This window comes from Semicossyphus pulcher, unplaced genomic scaffold (genome assembly GCF_022749685.1).
Source record: "Semicossyphus pulcher isolate SPU_LCO1_2020_fin unplaced genomic scaffold, fSemPul1.0.p SCAF_1, whole genome shotgun sequence".
Lineage (NCBI taxonomy): Eukaryota > Metazoa > Chordata > Actinopteri > Labriformes > Labridae > Semicossyphus > Semicossyphus pulcher.
In genome coordinates this window covers 4,635,800-4,660,806 of record NW_027211603.1, presented here as the reverse complement: position 1 = coordinate 4,660,806, position 25,007 = coordinate 4,635,800, and the positions used below count along the sequence as shown (strand labels likewise).

Sequence of the window (25,007 nt, the reverse complement as noted above, 5' to 3'; positions counted from 1 at the left end):
TATTGACCCCTCACTCATTAACAAACAGGTCGCAGCTGAATTTTGGATGGTCAAATTCTAAGTGTCTCTATTTTCAATGTTATATAAACAGATATTTAATCATTCTGAATGCTGAGCTTGTGAGAATATGTGAGAATGTAATGCATGTTATGCAGGTGTTCAGAGACAGTGTTTTAAAGGTGCTTAAATGACGAAGCATTTTAAGGGAGAAGTTGGTACCGATCAAGAAGCGGCTGGCATTTAAGCATTCAGATTGTGATCAGCTGTGTTTTATCAGTTGGTAGAGGTCCATGGACTTGATACTGAACCCTGCTCCAGTCATGGATTAGGGCTTGTAATCAATTGGCTGAAAAAGCAGACAAATATCTTTACTATGTGCAGGACTGATGATGACATAGTGAAATTAGAAAAAAATATATAATAATTAAGACCAAAGTATTTTATGATGGATTAAAAGAAGATAAAAGAGACACACGAGAATACTAAAATAGCAGCATGATGTCTGGAGGCAGCACGACAGAGCTGCAAAAAACAAGACACAGTATCTATTGATCAGACAGCAGGATGACAAGACTCATCTTTGTTGTTTTGTTTTTGTAAGGCAGGATTTAGAGACAGAGTCAAAACAGTTCAAACAGTTAAAGTTAGGATCATCATTCAGCTTCATAACCAAAGATTCAATCTGTCTATCTCTTAATTAACTCTGCTCCCACCCGGAGAACTGTAAGTAAGCAGAAAATTTGGATTCCAATTTAATCCAATTACGTTTTGATCTTTTCTCCCTAATAACAGTCTGATGCTGTCTTTTATCTTCACTGCGGCGTCCTCTGACTGACAGCCACCGCGGTGATAATTAATCGACAAACCACCGGCCTGATGAGAATAACAGGCGTCTGGGAAGAATCAATACTACAACGCAATTCTCCCCGTACATCACACAGCTTTTCATCCCCGAGAGGTGACAGAGCATTACCTCTACTCAAATTTACACTGCCTGTTTCGCAGTGTGTCTCTCAAGCAAGTGTGTTAAGAAAAGGACAAGTGATGCCTTCCTGGCTCTCAGGAGGGAGCGTGAGGAGAGAGAAGGATTGTCACAGCTGAAGTGCATGTTTATAGATCAGCTCTGACTGAGTGCTACTTTAGAAAAGAGCCTTCACTGCTCGATCGATGAGGCGATTATATCATTGTTACCATCCACTTCATTATAGAACAGTGTCAGCTAGAGACACATCCCCCAGATACACCCTTTTTCTTACACTGCTGTGTGCGCCTATGTGTTAATTTGTCCTTGGATGTTTCATTGTCGGCTCTGCTAACAGCCTGTCATCCACAGTGAGTCTGCAGCTAACAAATATTTACCTTGATAAACACAGACAGCTCATTAGATGTGTCACTTCAAAGAAGCACGGGAAAAATACAACAGCAGAGCCACTTGACAGTGATATCAAGGTGTTTCGTGTGTGTGTGTGTGTGTGTGTGTGTGTGTTACCTGTTACAGTCGACGTGCAGGAGGAGGTGGGAGGCGCTGATGGTGAGGGCGATCTTGTGCCACTGGCCGTCGGCGAGGCGGTAGGGGAAGGACTCGGAGCGCGGCTTGCCTTTGAAGCGGTAGTGGTAGCGGATCTCCTCTCTCACCCCGCTGCTCTCCAGCTCAAAGTAGCTGCAGGGGAAAACACGAGGTCAAAGGTCAGAGATCTGTTTCCTGTAAAAATGTCTCTGCTTAGGGGGAAGAAATATATGAACTCACAGAAAATACCCAGGATAGAGCATCATGGGGTCAATATCGACAAGGGAGGTTACAGGGTTAGTTTCTAAACCATTTTCACAGATAAAAATCAGATATTATAAACACAATTATATAGATATATTTCATAAATATGCAAGTGTCAGTGGCTAGTGGTCAGAGTGAATCCTTCTACCAACAGTTATACATAACTATTTACAACTTAAGACAACAATGACACACATGCTTAATTGGCTCCGACACTGAAGTTGTCATTTTTTCTATTTTCTCCTGTTGTGTGGACTAAATAATGAATAGCAAAGAGACGAACAGTAACAGGACGATGAAATTCATCATTCCTCTACATAAGAGACTAATGAAAGGCTGATCTTATGAACCCAACAGAAGTCGGCCTGAAAATAAGAAACGTCTCTCGGGCTCTAATGTCATTGGAATCAAAGGGAGGTTTTTTCATTTGTAACATGAATATTCTCCGCACATTTAATGTAAATCTACAGCACCAGTGAAGTAAGTAACAGATATTTTGCATGCAAGGTTGACTTTTTGACTGATTGTAGAGATTATAGAGTGCTTGTAGTAGAAATGGTTCATCCTCTGAGGGACATGATCAGCTAATATGAAGGTGAATCGGCCAAGATGACGTTTCAATCAGGAGAGAGAAGTAAGGAAGAACATTTATTTTACAATGACGATGCAGTAATGAGTCATGGTCAGACGTCTTTGGCGCTTGGACTCTACGGGGAGATATGGTGATGGAAGAGCCCTGAGCAGACGCAAGAAATACCCCCCGATGGAGTCCAGACACTGGTGGTGAAGGTGTTGGGCGATGATTTCGTCTAAGGCTAATTAGATGATGAAGGTGATGATGAAGGCTGGGCGGTGGAGAGTCGCACATAAGGTGCCAAACATGAACTGGAGGCAGGAAAAACAATACGATAGGCTATCAGTAAGGGTGTGCTGCAGTGCTATTGGACAGATGTGACCAGGTGATGAGAACAGCTGATGACTGCAGGAAAATAAGAGAGTTTTTTAGATCGACTAACCATCCAAATACACAACCCTACCTTTGGGTTTTATTGCTATGGTGTAGGAGAAAACTACATATTGTCACTATAAATATTGAAAATCTCCCAGGCGATCTGTCTGAAGCTGCAGCCTGGGAGAATCCATCAGTAATATTGGCAGACTAAAATGAATGGCTGATCCACTATCCTCCTAATCCCTGAATACACACGCAGCGATTTCATTACCCAGCTGACAAACAATAATAACGTGCGTAACAAAGAGCTGCAAGGTAATAGCTCAGTGTAGGCTTTGTGTAACAGATGCCTGTCAGTTTGTCGACTCACACAGACACAAGGCTGATATTTCCATCTCGCTTTCACCTCTGCTTCTCACATTGCCGTGAAGCTTGAGGCGTTTCCACCTGCAGCTCGTCTCAGCACCGTGTGCGCTGCGCTCTCAAAACTCATCAGCTACGCTAAATTAAGAGGCAGCCAGCCACAGACAGCAGCAGCAGCCCGAGAGCCGCAGGCAACCAGTCATGACATTTCAGCTTCCCTGCGGCTGCAAATGACCCCGACGCCGGACCCCCTGGCCCCTCCGCACACACACACCCACACACACTTAATGTACTGTATGTGACACGGCGCTCCAATAATCCAAACTTAGCCAGTCCATCCCAATGTATTCAGGCACCAAAAAAACATGGAGACTCACACATACACACACACAGGGATCAAGTCCATTCAATACCAAAGCTCAACAGCTCTCATGCATATTTATGGGAGGGGAGAGTGGACCCACTCCGGAGAATATCAATCGCGGCTGTGGGGCAGCAGATTTATCCATCTTTCTGTTTGGAAAATGAATGAAACTGAGAAGAGCTCATACGACCTCAACACAAACACAACTCCCCACACATAATGGGAGGAAATATCAAGACATAATCTTCACTCTGCTCAGGTTTACATTAGAATTGATGCCTTCGCCTGCAGCTCAAAGGTATTGTGCAATGATATTAGAGCAAGAGCATAGCGTTTGTATATGAACTAAGAGTTTTATATCAATAATGACAACATTTTATTTATGGAAGTAATTGCAGAAACCTGGGAATGTGCAAAATATTATAATCCTGTGCGCCGGTTTAGCTCAGCTGTTAAATTGGCGACCAAATACAGAGGCTACAGTCCTCGATGCGGCGGCCCTTTGCCATGTGTCATCCCCACTCTCTCTTCCACCATTTCCGCCACTATCCACTGTCCTCTCTCTCTAAAAAATAAAATAAAGGCATAAAAAGCCAGAAAAATAATCTAAAGAAAAACAAAAACATGTTCTAATCCCAGGATATCACATACCAAACGCTTTGACATGTCTCTTTGGCGTCTCATCTGGACACATGAGATAGTGTCTGTTTCCTTCCAATCTAAGTGGCTGGTTAAACAGTCTTTTATATTATAGACTTTAATTAGGGTTGAGAAAATATCAGGACTCGAACCTCGGTCTCTTTTGCAAACGTCCTGTGTTGTTTGACCCGCCCCAACCAAAACCCCGAGCAGGCTTTCTTTGTCTCTCTACAATGTCGCTCATAATACTGTCTCTGATCGTCTAATATTGTCTGTATGAGACGTAAAGGGCCCAGACAAAGTGATGAAAACCGTCTGGAATGTGGTGACATGATTAAAACGACACCAGAAAAAACACAATACCATCAATTCCAGAGCACAAACTAGGGCAGAGTGTAATGTATGTAGGCGTCGAACAAAGATGGCGGTGTTTGTTCAAGGCACACATTCCTGTAATAAATTACCAGCACATATCAGAGACTGTGACAACCACTTAACCTTTAAAAAAAACACTCAAACATTCATGTCATGCACTCATGCAGAACATCTGTGTCCTCCTCTGACGCCCGTTCCCGGAGGCTTCAGCCTCATCTCCCATTTTAACCACCTTATTGTATGTGGGTGTGTTAAAAAAAAATGTGTCCACCTTGTATGTCGAACTGTTTGTGAGCATTTCTGTGCGCTGTCTTGTGGACTGTCCTGTGAGGTTTTGTGCTCTGTAAGTACCTGCTTTAGGACTACGAAATTTAGCTATTGTGCTAATTCCGGCATATTTACTTACTAATGTGCACTATCCTGATTAAATACATTCCATTAAGAAAAATAAAACTAATGGGCCAAGGTACATGTGCAGTTTAGAGCGGTGGGGTCCGGGGGTCCCCTGGGGGGCCGCAAAGATTGCTGGGGGTGCGCGAGGCTTCGTCTGCACTGAGATTGTCAAGATTAGATTTGCACATGTTAAATAAAATCATAAAAAAACACTTACTTGATAATCGAAAGTCTGTTCAACTATTAAAAAATATATTTTTGGTCCTCATTCAAATATAGTAGCTACTTTGTAGCCACACCTCTGTGAACTACAGGCTGATTGGTGTTCATTTTTGTCAATAAAGATTTAGGATGAATCACTTTATTGTTTTGGTGTACGTGTTCAGGCTGGGGGGGGCTCAGCCTTTCTTAGATACAAGCAGGGGGGCCTCCAAGGATAAAAGGTTGGGAAGCACTGATTTAGAGGGATGGGTAACTTACAGCCGGATTATCTAAACCGCTCAATATGTCAGTGGCATTAATAATCCCTCGACGCGCAGGAATTCTGTGTGTGTGCACAATTACAGGAAGGTCAAAGCTGAAGCAGGAAGTCGCTCTATAAACTGTGATGAATGTTGACAACTTAAGTGTGGGGGTAGAATCTCATTGTTCACCTGTGTTTGATCTGTTCTGATATTACATCTCGCGCCCCGTTAGACATCTTTGATGCAGTCCTGCAGTTTCTAGTCCCGTGCTGACTGCAATGTTCTTAAAAGGGATTGTTAGAGGAATTATATATCCACACATGCATTTTTAAATTTCCCTTTAAAAATAGGAATGTAGATGAAATGATGTTCATGTACGTCATGTGTTTGTACATAGATTTTTGTCCTAAAGAAAGGGCCACCAAAAGACTGACAGGTTTGTTAATTGTCAATTGTCAATTGTAGACATATCAAGACTGAAGATGAACACATGAATTGTTGTAACAAGTATAGACAAAGGAAACACAACAGAAAGAAAGGAGTGGGCGTTGATCAGTGCGGCAGTCTTGCAGAGTTCAGCTTACTGAGTTCAAACCTTTCCACAGAGCTAATGACAGCCCATCAGCCCCCCACACAGCCGGCCGTGTTAATACTAAAACAATTATCACACGCTAAATTAACAAGCATCACAGGGAAGTGTTTCTCTACAACACTAAATTGCATTTGCACGCATCGAGCAGCGGCTGCTTGCTTACCTACTTGCCTGCGTGTGTATGTGTGATAGAGAGAGAGGGGGGGGTACGTTCAGTTCTTTCTGCATGTCATCAGTCTAAAATTAAATGAATACATCACTCTGTGGCTGCGCTGAGCACCGACCTGACAGCTCGTCTCCATCATGTTGCAGCAGACAGGGCCACTGATACTTGTCAGGCAGAGAAGAATCATTTGCATGGAACGTGGAGTAAAAGGAGAACGAGAGCTCTCCAGCTTTGCCTCTTCCACTGATGGAAGCCTCCTCGGGGCTTTGAGAGGCCTGAAATCACTGAGCGAGCACGGGAACACAGTTATCCTGATTTCACTCATGAAATAATCATCAAAGGCATTAACTCCCCTTCACAGCGAGCTTTTATTTTCTGAAGCATTTAGTGGTAGCTATTGTGTCCCCACATTACAGCATATTTAATGAAGCTGGAATAATCTATTGGCAAGCGGTCCATTGGAAACAAATAGTGTTTTCTGAAAGACTCTAAAAATAACATGTCTGTTTTTGTGCTTCTCTGTTCAACTTCAAAACAATGAGCTTCATCACCATGTTAAAAGCTTTCTTGTCACGCCGATCCTTTCATATGCAGCGTTTGAAAAAGCCTTTTTTTTCCTCGTGACAACAGAATGGATCCAACAAGCTCCTGAAGTAAAATCCAGAGCTTTCATCAAAAACAAAAGAAAAATCATGTTTGCATATCAAAGCAAACAGAAAATGTTGGCTAGCAGTGGCAGAGGGAGACTCTTCTGTTATTAAAATGTGACTTAATGTGAGAGCAAAACTGCTCCATTGTGCAGACCACTGCTTAGTGAAAAAGTACACACTTAAAATAATATTTAAATGACAACAAATTTTCTGACCAAACGCTTCGAAGTGACATAAGAAAGAAAAACAGTGAGATTCTCATGGTCCTGAGCAAAAGCAGCCAAATTCAATTTTGTGTTTTGGAGGGTAGGTTCCATTTATAAGTGTACTAACTGACCAGAAGCATTTTGCATTAAACAATGGCCTGCACACAATGAACAATGAGATGAGGAGGGCTGCAGAGGACACACTGCTTCCCAATTTGGACCAAAGAAAAACAAAACAAAACATTGCACTTCTAAACCGCAATGGGAGCATTCTTTCTAAAGCAAAATGCTTTGTTGGCCAATTATGAGCATTTGGACAAGGGAAGTGAACTTCAGAGGAAAGAGCCCCTGAACGGGGACTCAGCTAAGGAAGATATACCTCTACGTTTCTGTTAAAGCTCACCACCATAGTTGTTCAGGGAAAGTGCAGGTTTTCTTAGATTTTCAGGGGTCTGTGTTTTGTTTTGCAAGAATTTGATTGGCATGTGGTATAATAAGTCACTAAGGACAAATGCATCGACCATTAAATGTCATGCAATATTGTAAAGGGAGAGAGAAAGAGCTGCTCTACACCCGTGGTTCTCGACTGGTGGGTTGAGGATGTGTTCTTGAAAAGAAGGAAGTTGTGGCAAAAAGTCTATGCTGCTCTTTTATTTAAAAGGACATGGGTTTCCTACAATAACTGTATATATAGATGGACGACACGTCTCTATCTGCTCTCATTGTACGAAATTGATGCCAAAATAGCCCCCATGATAGGCGCTGCCATCTTGCGATGGTGACATCATTTGGAGCCAGAGGCTGCGCAGTAGAGATCAGCGGGTGGAGCTACCGTAGCCACTTCCGCTAACCAAGACACACACTTAACTTACTGAACAAACAACAAAGGTCCCGCACGTCGGCGTGTTTAACAGCAGAACAGCCTCTTTGTGTTGGTCTGAGGTTAACGTTCACAGGAAACTAAATGACTGTAGTGATTGTTTTATTCATGTTTCCTCTTTCTGTTCGTCCTCTACTCTGCTAATCTGGAATTGATCGGCTGCAGGAGCCGGATTTGCCAACACAGCTGCCAATCATCATTTTTATAGCATCAAATAATTCATTAAAACTAAACTTGTCAGAAAAATTAACACTTGGACGTAAATCAGCATGATAAGAACTAACTATAATGACAGAAACAATGTTTGAAAAAAAAGTATTTGCCGTGTAATTTGATTTTATAGTTTGACTCATGTCCCATCTGTTAACATGGAGGAGGCGGGCTTTATGACCTATACTGCAGTCCGTCAGCAGGGGGTGATAGAGAGGGTTTGGCTTCACTTTTAGGGAGCTGTCATGTCGTCCATCTTTTTATACAGTCAATGGTTTCCTATGACGTGTTCTTTCCTATATATGTAGTATATTCACACTCTATGTATCCGATGTTTGTGTAATCCCAGCTACAGGTAGATTTACATTCATGAAACTTGATGAGCCCTAATGATGTTGCATTTATGCTGCACTTTTTTTTAGTTTTATTTCTGTTGAAAGAGGCTGCTAGTTGAATAAGTTGGAGAGAAAATATTTTCCTCTTATGCACTGCTACCTGCTGGTCATACCTGCTGTGATGTTTTGTTCCATCTCAGGTCCAAACTGAACCATTTTTCATTAAATAAGTGGTTAAAAAATGTCAGAAATGTGGGTCGCTATTTGTCATTAAGGAGGTGGTAGTGGGTCCTGAGGCTAGACCTGCTCTACACAATGGTGTCTGCTAAGGTACGTCAGGTGATACGACAACAGAATAAGAAGAGTTTTGAATGTTTGCTACTGCAAGTGCTGGAATTTGTCAAGGAAGGACTGTGCACTTAAAAGTTAAAGCAACACTGTTACACAGTGTCAGGTAAGGTAACCTCCCATAGTGTACAGTACATATAGAGTGCAGGGAAAACTACCACTCTAAAAATACTCAGTGTTCATGAATTCATCATGTGCCTTAAGGCAGCACGGTATGGGCATGGTGTTGATCAATGGTGCAATCGCTTTCTGCTGGCTCGTGATAACAAAGCTGCAACAACGTGCCAACCACACATACTTAAGAGTACATTTGCTTCTTACAGAACGAGGGACCGGAATATTACAACTTAATTTGTCATGAGTTAGCAGCGACTGCATCACAGCACCGTGCCCTGCTTTGGTGTAAGATGTGACGGTAAATCCACGTTCATTCAACCAGCAGGAACACCAGGAAGCCTGTGGTCGCAGCCAAGAAACACACCAAAGCAACTGTTGGAATCTTTACTTTGGGTTTTGTGCCAATAAAACAAACCATATAATGTTAATTTTTGAGCTGAGGTTGTGCTTTGTCTCACCTTCAGCCAGTTTCATGGCTACATAGGGAGGTAAACCAGCTGTTGGCTGTAGCTTGATCGATATGAGAGAGAGGTATTAATCTTCTCATCTTGCTATTAAATGATAAAATGTAGTATACCAAGAAAAGTAGCCAACATTCTTCAGAAGCCATGCTGTTAATGTTAATGTGATGTGCAGAAAGCAGATCACCCAGCTTTGCTTTTTAAGGAACTGCAGCTTTTCTCATTAGCTGCAGACTATAAAACAGACAATTATTCAGGTTGTTATTATTCATCATAATCAAAATCATAATGAGGGATATAGAGTAAGAATGCATCATGCTAATGCTAATCCCTCTCCCCATTTCCTTCACGGTATAATAAATGTGCTGAGGCCAGGGCATGGTGTTTCAAACTGCTGAGTAATAAATAAACAGCCTCGGTGGCAGGGTTGCAGGCTGTGTCTCTAGAGATGGAAATTTCAGGCTGTGAAAGGGTCCCAGGCTGCAGTGACAGCTCTGGGAAGAAGCTGTTGAGGTGACAAGTGGTCTTCATCAAAATGCACTGGCGTCATCTGTAAGAGAAAAGTTTTGAAAATGAATGGCTGCCCAAGAGTGCAGGGTTGGCTGTATATCATGCTGTCCTTTTTCTTCACCCGAGGTGTCATGCTGCTTTTTATGGAGGCCAGCTGACAGCCAATTATCTGCTCAATGGGGAGGTCAACACTCTGGAGCCTGTCCGTAGAATGGGGGGAGAAGGAGGTAAACCAGAAACCACGATGGGAAAAAAAAAACGCTCCAGTGCCTTCAGGAAAATGTGACCTGGATTGATTGTGAGGCATTGTCCTTCAGTTGTCACATGAAGTCTATCCTTGATGGAAGGTTCTGGATTTAGCAGATGGTCTCATCACATTGGAGGGTGATGGCAGAGAGGTGTGACTTTCATAACTGAGCCCAGCTTGAAGATCAATGGGATGCAATGAGCAGGAGAAAATTCATTCTGCGAGGGTGTGATCTTGTTAGCAGCAAAGCATAGTGTGTGGTGACCACCTCGGGTTGTTATGTCCCGAGGTTAAAACATTTATTCGGCGGGCCAGACAAGTTGCTTTACATGGTTCAGAGGAGAAAAGTAAACCCATCAACATAGGTGCTTCTCCCTACAATCCAAGATATAACCCCGGTGCTCCAGTTATTTTAAGCTAGCTAACTCGCTAAAAAGCTGAGTGATTGTGAGTCAGCATGCAACATAAGCTGTGTCCCAATTCAGAGGTTGTATTTGAAGGCCCATTGCGTCACAGCGGCGCGTCAAAGGCTGGCCCATTTTGAAGGCTCCTTCAGATGCAGCCGACAAATGTGCCCTCCTTTTCCCGGGCTCCATCAGGTGCTTCCTTCTTGGCTCAACGAATCCCGAGATGCATTACGCGCCAGTAAGAAGGAGATGGTGGACGCTTAAGTGGCATAGGAACACACTTTTAATTGTAAAAGTTTTTGGTTTCAACTCGATCAAATAGCCAGAGATACACATGTAAAAAAAACAAAAACGAGGGGCCTTGAAACAAATTATATCTAAAACAACAGGTTAAGTTACGCAACGTTAGTTATGATAGCTTGTCAGCCAGCTAGCTACTTGTTGCTAGGCGACAGAAGCGGCGTAAGGTGACGCAAGTGTAAGGGCGGGAACAGCTGGTGACGCAAACAGGAAATCCTCTGTAGACCAAACCATCTCATTTCAGTTCAGCCTTAGCGTTCTACGCAGGCTTAAAGATGAATCCCTCATAGGCCGCGCCCTTCGAAGGATGCAGCCCCTGGATTGAGAAACAGCTATTACATAGGGATATTGACTTGGGCGGAACCTGACACAGAATTCTGAAAGATGAATCAGAGAGAAAGAGAAACTCTTATTTCAACCCACATGAGTCTCATGTTTCACCGTACATCAAGACCTTTCTAGCTGACCACTTTCTTCGTATTTAAATTCACACCACCTTTTTTTTAACTGCTAATCTAAGTGATTTAAAAAATGTCAGCCAGTGAGCTTATGTTAGCGACAAATTGGTTTGCAGTCGAGCTAGCCCATTAGTAGAGCATCAGATAGACACAGATTTTTGACTTAAAACTGCATCATACAACATTTTAACTGGTTAAAATGACTAAGGCCGACTCTACAGACCTCTGCAGAGATTCTTCAAAACCTTCTGAACATTAGGAATCCTAAAATTAAAACAATCTTAGCACTATCAACCAAGCTCTTTCTGACATCCTGTGAAAGAGAGCATTAGAAACCCTGACTTTTTAACTTAATACTACTTTATTAAATTGTTATGTTTCTGGTTTTTATCACCGGGTTTGAGAGGAGGAGACCTCTGCGGATAGTTTGGATCAACCCTACAGGCGACAACATGAACTTTATTTTAAAAAAGTCCACAACCCTCATGCAGCCAGTCACTCTTTCAGTTACTGTTGAACAAACAATACAGTTTGCTCCTGCACAGTAATTGCGCTGTATTGTACTCATTAATAAATGATCAGCAGGATGTTAAAACTGAACCTGAGCAAAATACTAAGAACAGCTTTTCTTCCTCCATTTTCCTCCTAATACACACACAGGCACTCAGAGAAAGAGCTTACATGATACCCCGATCCCACTTAATGTTCACTTAAAGACTATTAAAGCAACTATTAGTGATGAGATAAGAATATTAGTCCCCAATTTAAGACTTTCTGGTATCAGCCCTCCCAATGTTGGAAGATGTTTTAGGAAAGAAAGCTTTTTTTTGCTTGTTTCTGTTTGAGGAAGAGTAGGACAGCTGAGATGCTGTGTAGGTCTCTGGGGTCTGAAGGCTGTTGGACAGGTGGAGGAGGTCTGGCTGTCTCTGGAGTGTCAGGAGGATCCTGTCATTCAAACAAACAGCAATCACAGCTGAGGATTCTGGGAAGGGTGGAGCAGAGTTTAAGATTGAACAAGCAGAGTCTGTCCTGCTGTGTGTGTAATTTAGTTCCCCTGGCCTTGATGCTCTTCAGGGTTTCGTTCTTTATAGGACTCTAACAGATGTAGCGCTGTGCTGCTCAATGGTGTGTTAAGACCTTACAAAAAGGAAGGCAACAACTAAGAGACCAAATATTGATATCAAAATGTCTTGAGGCAGTCGGAGGCTTTGATATGCGACCCAGTTTTGAGGGCCTTAGATGTCGATGCATCGTTTCAGTGATCGAGGTTGTCCTGTCAAGACTAATCTCTCAATTTTCATCAAAGTGCGTTCCCCCATTGTGGCACAGCTGCACTGAATATTGGCATTTAGCTCCCTTCTTAGAGTTCTATTAATCAATATTTTTAATATAAACAACTAATGATAACATGACATTTTAAGGCTCCATGGATCTTTTAGCCTTTTTCAACTCATAGCATTAAATGTGCTGTATGGCTTATTCTCTGTCAACAATAAGCTGTTTTCTGCAAACACGCTAAGTGCCTAGCATCAAACAGGGAACGTCCATCCATCCATCGATTATCTATTCCGCTTATCCTGTTCAGGGTTGCCTATCCCAGCTGTCATGGGGCGGAAGGCGGGGTACACCCTGGACTGGTCTCCAGTCAATCACCGGGCTGACACATAGAGACAGAGAACCTTTCAAACTCACACCTACGGGCAGTTTTAGAGTTACCTTAATCTTTGGATTGTCGGAGGAAGCCGGAAACCCGGGAGGGAACCCGCGCATGCACTGGCAGAACTGCACACAGAAAGGCCCACTACTAAAGGCCAACTTTGTCCAAACCAGGGTTTGAACCAGTGACCTTCTAGCTGTGAGGCAACAGCGCTAACCACGGCACCACCGTGCAGCCCAACAGGCAGATATTTTAACAGGAGATGGTGGAAACCAGCCAGACCTAAAAGCAGAGTCAACGTTGCTCTGTGTCGGCTGGAGGTAGAAATAGGCTACTGTTTCCTAATATGGAAGCCAAAGCAACTTTTTTCTCTTTCTTGTTGGGTTTTTTGACCCTTTAAGTCAAGAAAAAAATATTTAATAAACTTTCTGAAAAAACGCCGCTTATAATCATGTCTGCAGGGCTGGTCGTGTGAGTCAGGTTCTTAGTGCTGTTATCTGCCCTGTTAACAGGCAGGCACTTATACTTAGCTTTGCCAAGATTGTTTGCACACACCAGCAAGAGTGATTAAGAGAAAATCTCAGTAGAACATAACTTGCAGAACAAAGACTGTTATTCTTCGGTATTAGGGACAGGACTCTGCATTTTTGGTCAAGAATTCAAAGGAAGCCCGAGGAGCAGAAGGAATCATTGTTAGTCAGTGTATTTGCTGCATCGCATCCTTTTTTTAGAGCAAATACCACAGAGGAAGATTCCAGGGAGTGCAGTGTGGAAGCTGCTGTCTGTCTGAGGTGAGAGGGCCCATCTCATCCCTCAGCGCTACTCCACGGGCGAGATCAGGAGCTCAGGATGAAAGCCAGGAGGTTTCCTGTTTCTAACATTCACAGTGAAATCCTGTCTGATGGCAAACAAAAATAAATTCTGCAGATCAATTTTAAGCATAACATAAACAAAAGCAGACTAAGAGCGCATCAAGGCACCATGGCAGCCCAGCACATAACCAAACAGTTCTTATTCCATTTTTAGATGTTTCAAGTCGCCTGCCAAGTGATGATAAACAAACCAAATTGCCAATTGTAATTTTGGATGATAAAGATTATAGTACCGCTTAGCAATATGTCACCCCGTCTGTTTTTCCAGCCTATTACTCATTTACAAGATTTCTTTTAAGTAGGACTGATGGAATCTAAGACTTAAAAAAGGACAACAGTCCATGAAGTTAGATTTTGTTTTCTTTTTAAGGAGTCGAGAGACTCAGCCTGCCAAACGCTGCTTTAAGATGTAGAGTAGAATTTGCGAAGCAGCTTACTGGTTCAACAAATACAGCCAATAAAGTAAAATATGGAAGATTGATGGGGAAAAAAACTAACCAGAGCAAAAGTAACCATCGTCTACTCGTGTGAAAAAATATATCACTGGCAGGTCAATGAAAAGTAATGAAAACAGGACTTATCTCAGTGGAAAGGAGGTCATTTTATTGAAGTCAATAAAACCTACAATACTATATATTAAATCAAAGATGGCCCAGGAAATAGCTCTTGGTCACACGTGGCGAAAGGGAGCAAAACATTGCCCCACAGTGCTGCAGCCAGCAAGCGAGCACGTTAGAAAACCTGCACTATACTTGATTTAACCTGGGATGTGTCGCCGCTGTCCACTGGGGTAGGCAGACTGTTTCACTTCTGTGAGATATTTTTATAAAAGGTACGAAGAACAATGTCCCACTAGTGTGTGTGTATTTTTCTTCTTGTGAGGCCTTTTATGAATGTGTGAGAAACTCTTATGTTGAAGTTCCATGTGATGGCTGGATGGGACTGTGATTTACATGATATTATATCAGAATCAGCTTTACTGTCCAGGTATGAACACATACAAGGGATATGACTCCGATTTAACTTTGTCTCTATGTTCACTTCATCTCACTTCTCAACATGTGCAATACTTTCCTTATCTTATTAGTCCAGTACATATTTTTGTAGGATACATTTATTTACTTAATCATTTTTATATGCCCTTTATTGTAATGTTGCACTATCCACTTTGCTGCTGTAACACTGTAACTTTCCCCGTTTTGGGACGAATAAAGGATTATCTGTTCTTAAACATTAAAAAAAAAACAATAAAAAAAAACTACAAGCCTACCTTAGACATTAAATATTAAACATTACTTAGTATGTACATGCTACAAGAGTCAATAGAGCAATGATGAAGAGTGCAAAGGATGTGAAATAATGTGAAAAAAAAGTTACATGAGGTTGACAGTTTTCCAGTATTCACAGTAAAAACAGTGTGCATGGTGTCATGTCAGATCAGGGATGATATTTACATGATTAAAAGGTATGTTCATACAATGAGATGAACAGGTAGACAACAGTTAGCTCCTACCAATCAGTCTGATTGGACCAGAGGCATTCCATGAGTTCTGATAGAGAACAACATCACTGGGACTTTTCACTCTGTATATCACTCTGCCTCAGCCAGGTGTTCTGAATACTGTTAAAGTAACAATCTCAAACTTTTTCATTTAAATAAATGTGTTTTAAGTCACTATATATTTCACTGAATGAGTTAACACAACGGTGAGTGAGACTATGCCCACTGATGAAAGTTTTAACACCCAGCAGTGGTTGGTCTGCCAGAGAGGGTAGGTGGAGGGTTTTCCGGTCTCTGCAAGTGTTGCGAGTAAACAGTAATCTACTGTGGCTGAACAAACAAAGAAAAGATGGATGACTACAGATACAACTTCAAAAATAAGAAAATCCAAAGAAAAATAAACAAATTTGACACTCAGATGAAGGCAAACAGGAAAGCGTCCGTCAGCGAGGAAAATCAAGAATTAGAGCCATGACAAAGGGAGCCAGCCGCTGAGGCGTGTGCTCCTGTAATTACTGGTTATCACCAGTGGGCGGCGCTCAACAGCACAAAAACTTGAGATTGTTACTTTAATTAACATTACAGCAGACTGTGTATGTCTACATTAATGAAGCTGGTGCATCAGTAGACTCTTATTTCACTGATGATAAATTAAAACAAACAGATAAATGTACATGATAAAAACAGCTGATCTATGGTAACCTGTAGACATAGAGTGCAGGAGAATGTTTGGGTTGCTTGGCAACAAGAGTCCAGTTTCAGTTCAATTGTGGAACTAGTTGGCGGAGCAAAAAATAATCTGTTGTTGATCAACTACTCCAACTACTTTCAACTTTCAAATACGATTTCCCGCTTGTTTGTTGTACAATTGGCCAGCGGCCTTACGCCTACGACCGAATCACAGCCATTATGATATCCTGTACAACATCACTCCCTCTCATATGGTATTGCTCAAGTATTGTACTTTCTAAAGGTCCCTTTTAGGGTTACAATGCCGTTGACATCTTCGTTTGGCAGACACTTTTGTCCAAAGCAATGTAGAAATAAGGGAAAATACAAGTCAATATTCAACTCCTAACCACAACTGCTTCCCTACATGAGGCACTTGAATAGTCAGTGTAAACCACGGATTACCATTTGGGCTCTTCTTGTGCTCATGTTCATGTTAAGATATTTCTATATAGGGGGAATATTTACTGCTTCCAGCTCCCCCCTGCTTTCCCCCAAACATTCCCAAACTTTTACCACAAACTCTAATCTCACAAGTCAATCTCCTCCCTCTCTGTGTGTGTTTGCAACCCCCACCAAGCATCGACTTCAGCTCAGCATGTTTCCTTGAAAGAGAAGAACCTGCAAGTGCTTATGAACTGAGGCGTGGAGCGAGAGGCAGACCTGTAGAGTGGCACAGGGCAGGCAGATGAACAGAGCAGCTGGAGGAGCTCGCTGGGCATCTTTGGTGTTTAAGTGCTCAGTTGGGAAGAGCAGTGGAGAGAGCGGGCTTTGAGTTAGTTCATCACAGAGCTACTGCCACTTGCTGACAATGAGAGCGTTACTGGGACCGAAAAAACTGCTGGCTGGGCAGAAATAGTCTCCTTTTGTTCTATTCAGCCGAGTGGAGCAGTAATAAACCTTTTCTCCCACTCCCCAGTGATGGGCACGAGAAAAAAAAAAAAAAGTTTCTCCTGCTTGTGCAGCGGGGAGCGAGAAATGCTTGCATTCAAAAGACGCTTTTACTTTGAGGATAAGGAGAGCGGAGGATGAGAGGAGGGAGGAGACGGATATTATCATATTGGGAGAGCAGAGCTGGCAGAGGAGGTGGGAAGGAAGAGTGGATGGTTTGATTGTGCTGAGAGAAAAGATGAAGAAGTAAAGAAGGGACAGAGAAGGAATGTATGATTGGTTTTCGCCCAGTTGGTACAGCTAGCTGTCTGTTAGCTGGCTGAATGGGAGGCCTGCGTTATAAAAGGAAAGAATGGGCATCGGCAGTGGGCTGTAATAGGGCCTTCAGAGAGGATTCAGGGGTTCAGAACAAATCCTCGGTCACAATGGAGCACAGGTCTGCACCGAGCCAGTCGAGGCTGGGTCCAAATTTAATTACACTCCCAGTGTGGCAGCCTGACTCACACACCAGCTCGTCTCAAAATAACTTCGGCCTGCTGGGCGGCTTGGCTGTGCGAGATTTACATCCCAGTATCTCCTTCATAACGCCAAATTTACAAAACATCTGAAGGGAAATGAAAGGCGCTATAAATCAAAGAACTTTTTCTCCTGACTTCAGAAGTGAATTTATTTCATCTGTAACTATTTGATGAATTCACCAGAAATTACAAGAAAGAACACTTTTTTTTACCTCTATGGTGTCTGGCTATTCAGTTAGTGTTAGTTAGATGTTTTGAGATTTTGCGATATCCACATATGAAACGTCTGCCACCTCAACAGCATTGTTTTTTCCCAAAAGAAAGCATCCTATTCCTCCTGGTAGTCCACAGCTCTAACGCTGAACAGACACCGTCATAGCTCCACAAATCAGCTCAGCGAGGAGGCTGTGGTCGGCGGGTGGTTCAACAAACCTGACTTTGACTTCTAACAATTGTTCACATCGTCTTGCCTACACTAGAAGTAAACAGTGGTGTCCTGGAAGCATGATAACAGTTGTTATCTAAACGTAACCAAGTCTTTCTTTTGTGCTTGGATCTGACAAAACTTCAAATAAAGAAGTGGCACAAAGAAAAGAGTCATGAATCCTTTTTGTGTCAGTTTTGGGAGGCACCGACATACAGGGGTGTAAAGACGTTTAATCATGATATTATGTTGATTCTTTAGACAACAATCTGACATCTTCTGATATCACAAAGCATGCCACGATATAATATTGATTCCATTCCATTCAGGGGCCTTGATTGATATGAAACAGTATCATAAAACCATTCAAAACAGTTGTAACAGATGGAGTTATAAACCCTTACCTGGTGACATGCTATGGGAATTTAAAAATAAAAGCATACATTAAAGATGACATTATGGATTGATATTTTAATTTAGCAAAACAGAGGATCATTGATCAGCTGACCAATAGATTAATCCAGATCAATGTATCATTACATCCCTACTAAGGTATATTGTCTTACCTATTGGTCATTTTGAAAGACAATGTTTTGGTTGGAGGATTTATCGTACCCTAACTAATTATTTCTGAGCAATATAAATGTCATAGTCCCAAGGTGTGTGAGAGGTGCTGAGAGCAGCTGTAATGCAACATTTGCTAAGTACAAGCATTCCTCTGAGCTAAACATGCTGCATGGTGCATGTCATCGTGCCTGAAGGAAGAAGACAGTACAGTCACCTGGCTCCATTTATCCACACTGTTGTTTGTCCGGCCCGCTGTGTGGCATTTATGCCTGCAGGTAAATGTGTGTGAAAGAGAGAGAGAGACTGACGGAGCGATAGAGAGAGAGAGAGCTGGGACTAAAAGGCAACGCTCAGGGTCACCTTGAAAGCACAGCAGAGGCCAACACATTTCTCTTCAAGCTGGATCATACAGGAGATGCTTGAAGACAAAAAATGGTGCACAGGCACGCACCAACACACCCGTGGAGAAAGAATGGATGTAGAAACATGATGTCTCAAAGGTGAAACCAATGCTCAGGTGCCTTAAACATGCATCCTTTTAATGGATAGACGGGCTGACTCCAAAAGAGGTCCGATTGGATGAAAGCAGATGAGAAAATGACCCATTTTATCCGCCAAAATATTCTAACAGCAAATATTTTCCTAAGAAGTTTATAGCCTCAATCACTAGTTTCAAGTGTTCTATAATAAAGCATGATGTTCATTGCTATGTGCTTCCACCCTGTTGTCCCAATGTGGTCACCTCTGCAGCCAAAAACACCAAGACAGCGACGACAAAAATACCTAACACAAGCACAAATCGAAAAGGAGGCCGTGAGGAGGCTTAAGAACTGTACTCGTCACCGATATCAGACATCATGTCTTCCAGGGAGCGTCGGTCTGACATTTACATAAAGGCATAACCGATCACCATGGCTACACTCACTTGTTATATACAGTCAATGAGTCTCTTCACTTGTGTAAAAATAGCACTACTACAAAGAAAGAACTATAAAGTGACAGTCCTGCCTTCAAAACTACCTTGAGGTAAAAGCATGACATCATCAGCAAAATGTATTCATTATGCTCTACTACATGACAACATAGGCTTATTATTACTGATGTGGCTGGTGAGGGTACACTAAAAAACAACCCATAGAATCTACTCAATAAAATTGGGGAAACAATTTGAACTTCATACGATTGAGTATGCTTTGAGTGAAGAGTACCTACGTTTAACAATTATGATACACTAAAATAAATTAGGTAAAATGTACTTAACATTTCTCAATAGATTACACAACTGACAAATTAAGTTTTCACATTCACGGGCAATTTAGAGTCACCAGTGAACCTAATGAGCATGTCTTTTGACTGTGGGAGGAAGCCGAAGTACCCGGAGGGAACCCTCGCATGCACGGGGAGAACATGCTAACTCAAGCCCACTTCGTCGGTACTGGGACTCGAACTAGGAACCTTCTAGTTGTGAGGCGACAGCACTAAACACTGCACCGTGCAGCCTTTTGGGAATTCAAGATGCTCAAATAAAAATAAATTCAAAAACAACATGAGCCTGCTCGTGTTCATTTACGTCCTAATATTCAGGAAAGTCAGCCAGTGTAACCGCCAAGGGAGGGCTACACATTTAAATGTCTTGTCACATACGGACACGCCGACTACAAATCGTCTGATATATCTGACTAATAAATATTTAACCACTTTCATTCATTCTATGATACACAGCAAAACATTAATCTTAACTTTAACCCACACCGACACTGGTGAACACCGATTAATCCAACCCTGGCCTGCAGCCCAGAACAAACGTTGGCGCATGCGCTCTTTGCAGCACAGGCCCGACATCTTTGGGGAGATTTTATTACATTATGTAATAAACTGTTTAAACAATTTGCATGGATTTTATTTACTACCCTCAAAAATCCCTTTTTACAGTCTAACTCACTTACATGACATTTAGAGGGAGCAGTGATCAACAAATATTTCAATTTTTCTCACAAAGTAGCTTCAACATACTTTACAAGTACAAGTAACAAGTACTTTAGCTTTGTTTTATCATAGCTTCTTTTTGAAGGATGCTGCAGTTATTTCTCAGTGCAGAGTAGCTGATTGTCTTGTTTACTACATGTGAGAAGACCAGCTCTCTCTCCACACCTCTCTCCATCAGTTGAGGGGCCCTCTACTTCGCTCTCCCATTGTGCATGATTTCGCCTTTCTTCTGGACTCCCAGCAAACACATATATGCACTCCTTCGCACGCTCGCTTTGGCTGCGTGTTTGGCACAACTGAAGGCTTTTACCTTTGGAGGAGTGGAGGAAAATCAATGCTGCTTGCCCTTTAAAAACAAATCACAGTCCTATAGATTCTCAGGGGGCCGGGGGCGAACTCGCTGCTGCCACTCACAGATGTCCTGCAGCCATCGCATTCTGCAGCAAAGTTCAGTCCATTGCAACAACTCAATAACAACAGCCAAGAAGACTTTACCAGTGTTCAAATTATTTCTCGGAGAAAAAAAAGGTGTGTACCTGTGTCTGCAGCTCAGTTACAAGGACATATGTTCTTGTTATCAGTGCGGCAGCCACAGTCAGAGAGGCTGTAGGTCTGTTTATACAGCATTTTATGATAAAATTTAACATTAACAGCGTGCTTGGTATCTTTTATTGCTTCACACTCATCTTCCAGACACAATACTTGGGAGGTTATCTTTCTGCCCCGAGCATGCAGGAGGAAACGCTGCATTATTCCACCCGTCGACTTGCCCTCCCATCATCCGCTGACTTACACCGGCAGTGGAGCAATCACACACTGATCTTTACTTTACTACACCTCATCAACAGCCATCTGCAAACAGCTACGAGTGAGAGGAGAATTCATCTCTGGGTTTAATTTAAAACGAGAGCCATCAGTAACCCATGGAAGTAAAGTTGTGCAGAAAAGGAGCTGCAGGCCAAAATGAAGAGAGGATTACAGATGGATTACCTGTGTTCTGACTCGTGGATGGAGAATATGACTCCCGACGTGGAAGACTTCTGCTGGATGGAGGCCAAGAAGGTAAACTCACTTTTACTTCTGAACAGCTGCACCACTTTCTCTGTGATGTGTGCCGGGGCGTGAACTGCTCTCCCAACATCTGAAGGAATAAAGTGAAATGGGGAGAGATCATGAGTGATGCTTCCTGTCTGTGCCAAAAGTGTGATAAACATATTAAACAAGCTAAGCACACATGGTGAAACACAAAGCAACACCTTAACACTTTGAAATGTTATCACATCAACAGTTCTGGCAGTTCCCTCTGGCAGCCTGTTGGTGCCAAAATGTTTTAAACAGCAAACTAGTGCATGGAATTGATGCTCAGACATGCTTTAACAGTAAACTTTGCATACATGTGTGCGTTTGTTACCGTTCGATAAAGAATTTTACACATGTTGAATCCCGCTGTTTCTGGTCAGAGGTCTGTTGTTTGGTTTTACAGCATGAATACAATTTTGGTCTTATATTTGGCATCATTTTTATCAGTTATGGTGACTTTGTACTCGCCAAAGTGATTGATAGGATCAGGAAAATAGGCAACATTTATTTGACATGTGCAACAGAACATAAAACACAAAAATCAAACATAGCGTTAGTTCAGGCGGGCTATGACGTCAAGCTCTATATTAGCTGTCAACAGCGAGCCAAGCCAATCCTCAATCAGCTGATGGCTCAGCTGACTTCCTCTATGCCTTCTATTGGAAAATTACTCTCTATTTAAACAGCTCTAGTCCAGCTTCCTTTGCTGCTTCCTCTGCTGGCTGATTTGCAACCCACCTCCACCCCAGCTCCTCCTGTCATGCTGTGTCAGAAATTAATCATTGTCATTCATGCTGTTCTGTTTGCCGCTGCGCTCCCTGCTATAGCCGTTTATGATGGCTCATGAAGGGCAGGAAGGTGTGCTCTTCCTGCCTCGGACTTTCTACGCAAGCACGTGGAAGAGCAGAGCGTCCCAGAACAGAACCATAACGCAAAATATAACAAAGTAAATAAAGATTATTTTGACAAAATGGTCCTGACTGAACGACGGTTATTTATATGTTAAGGTAGCTCGAAGTTGAACCAGGAGCTTCTTTTGTAAACTTTGATGTTTGTTTTTTTTTTCAACAGACAGCTTGGGGTGTAATTTTACCGTCTGCTTTTAATTTATCTTCACTATAAGTTTGGCTCCCTTTTTTTAATCAATGCTTCTGTTTTCTCAAGTCTCAGCAATCTAACCTAATCAGTATAACACTTGTGTGTTATGATTAACCGTACAAGGTAGGCCAAAAATACGGCTTTGACACCTTGAGCAGCAATAAACGAGACGAATCACACTTTAAAACTCTGTATATGACCCTGCATGTACAATTATAAATGATGGCTGTAATAAACTTTTAATGAGTGAGTCAGCAAAAGGAGCTGCAACAATTGTGGAACGGGTTTAAACAGGCAGCACACAGCCTTTTGAAAAACATCTCGGATCAGAGTTGCTTCCACTGAGATGACACGTTGTAAAGATGAGTGACAAGTGGTTCAGAAGATGTAGCGTTAGCCACTGGAGCCTTTCCTTGAGACTACAACTGGTGGCTTTATTGTCATTACCACTACAAATATCCTGTGTTGGATTATATCTAGTTTTAATATGTATTTTCAACTTTCCAGAGAGTCAGTGGTTTCCTTTTATGTCGGCATGCGAAAAGAGACTAAAGGACTTAAAAGGCAGTAATTGTCCAACGATGATGAATTACTGTGTTCAAGGAAACAGAGGCACAAAAGAACTCATAGCTGGCTTTGTTTCTTTACACAACAATACGTTTTAATGTAATTCAGCAAGCATCAACTTTCACAGAGAATGAAGGCATCTTAAGGCTTACAATAATTAGATATTTCCTTTGCCGTATATCACAAATGAGTAGTCGTATTCATAATGTCCTGAGGATCTCTAACACAGTAGGTCTCCAGGAGGTGAGAAAACAGCCTGCTTTGGAGAATTGCTTGCAACAATGCTAAGTACATTCAACTGTTTAATTTAGGCATGGCTCTATGTCAGCCTGTTGGTCGATCAGTTGGTTTGCAACTCTAATCCTAAAACATCAGTGGGTTGAGGATGGGTTGCAATAGTATTTGATGCATTCTACAGACTTCCACGAGGCTCCACGAGGTATTTACTTTTTGGGATTTTCATTCAAATATGTCAACAGTGAATGGGTGAATTTACATGAACTTTGGTACACATATCCGTGGTGCCCTGCTGATGAATGCTAAGGAGTTTGGATATCCCCTGACTCTGTGCTCCAGGGCCACCATTAGGTTGGGATTGGCAATGTTGGCATGATTAAAAGATAGTATTTAACTCAAGCAGCACTGTACCCAACGAAGTACCATAGCTGTAGACCCCAAACTAAACTTCAGCATATAATGGGAAAGTACAGGTTATTTAAATTGATGACACAGAAGACACGGCTCTGCTTATTCTAGGATTTGGTAATGAATACAGCCCTTGTAAGTCTAGAATAAGAGCATTTATTTTGCAGGAGTAAAGTTGCAGGTAGGTAAGGACACCTGGCATACTTGTGACAAGCCTTGAGATTAGTCTGAGCACACAGGACTGAGGAAGTATCTGAACAAGGAGCTTCCACACTCCCAGCTCTGCATGTAAGACAGACAGTCCAGTGGAGAGAAGTCTGCGGCTCTCTCAACGCAGGGCTTTTAAAACTCCCTAGGGTGACCGTGGCCCGCCTGCCTTCACACTTAACCTCCCCCGGTGTCACAGCCCAGTCGATAAAGTGCCACTTCCTCCGCCCCACTAGTTCTCCAGACCAGAGTCTGTCATTAGATCACCTCTTGAAATCTACAGAGACTTGTGGCTCTATTTTCCTGATGTGAAGATCCTGTTAGATTTAAAGTGTTGCTCTTTTTCCACCTTCACCTTCACCTGACTGACTAGCTCCAGTTTCAGTTCCATTCAAACTGGAGCACCTTGTGTAGTGCCTATTACAGTCAGGTTCACACACCTAATAGCTGTGATTGATACCAACAAATTGCATTAATGAGTCCAGTTCAAAACAGAGAGCCAACAAATCAAAGCAGACTGTTTGATTCCTGTGTATGAGCTTGGGTGCAAATGAGGACAGAAGATGATCTTAAGTTTATCTGCACTGATTAACTGACCCTGAAAAATAATGCCAAGACTGGAAGATCCACGGTTACCCGACTAAGATACAAGGACTGTACAAAAAATAAGCAAAAGGTTTGTTTTTCAGAGTCTTCCAAAATGACGGCAGTTAATTGGCAGGACGATTCAACCAAAACTGCTGCAAATGTATGAAACATCAGGAACATCTTTGGTTCAGACCTGGAAAACTTTGGGGAACTGAAATAACTTTAAAGAATTTGGAATTTGGGTTTCTTTCAACCCTGAGCACTTTGGGATACAAACACCAGTCTCCTGTGCCAAAGCCAGACTTTTGGCCCATCCAACTGATCAATCGAAACCCCTCCCTTCTCTTGAAATAATTCTTGGCATCATAATATGTCAAAATATTTGCCATCGTTTCTGAAAATCATTATCCAACAATTCTAAATACAAAGACGATATAAAGAGTTAAGATTTTGTCCTGCCTACTTTTGG

At 42.1% G+C, this 25,007-nt stretch overlaps 1 protein-coding gene across 1 annotated transcript in view; it reads right to left on the bottom strand.

The window, feature by feature from the left end:
* LOC138605202 (protein kinase C-binding protein NELL1-like) overlaps window positions 1-25,007 on the bottom strand; it is a 317,647-nt gene that overhangs the window by 248,625 nt on the left and 44,015 nt on the right. Inside the window, exons 3-4 of the mRNA XM_069677358.1 lie at window positions 21,344-21,494; window positions 1,490-1,660 (exon numbers count right to left, since the gene is read on the bottom strand). Coding sequence (XP_069533459.1) covers window positions 1,490-1,660; window positions 21,344-21,494 — 322 coding nt within the window. The remainder of the gene's footprint in view (window positions 1-1,489; window positions 1,661-21,343; window positions 21,495-25,007) is intronic.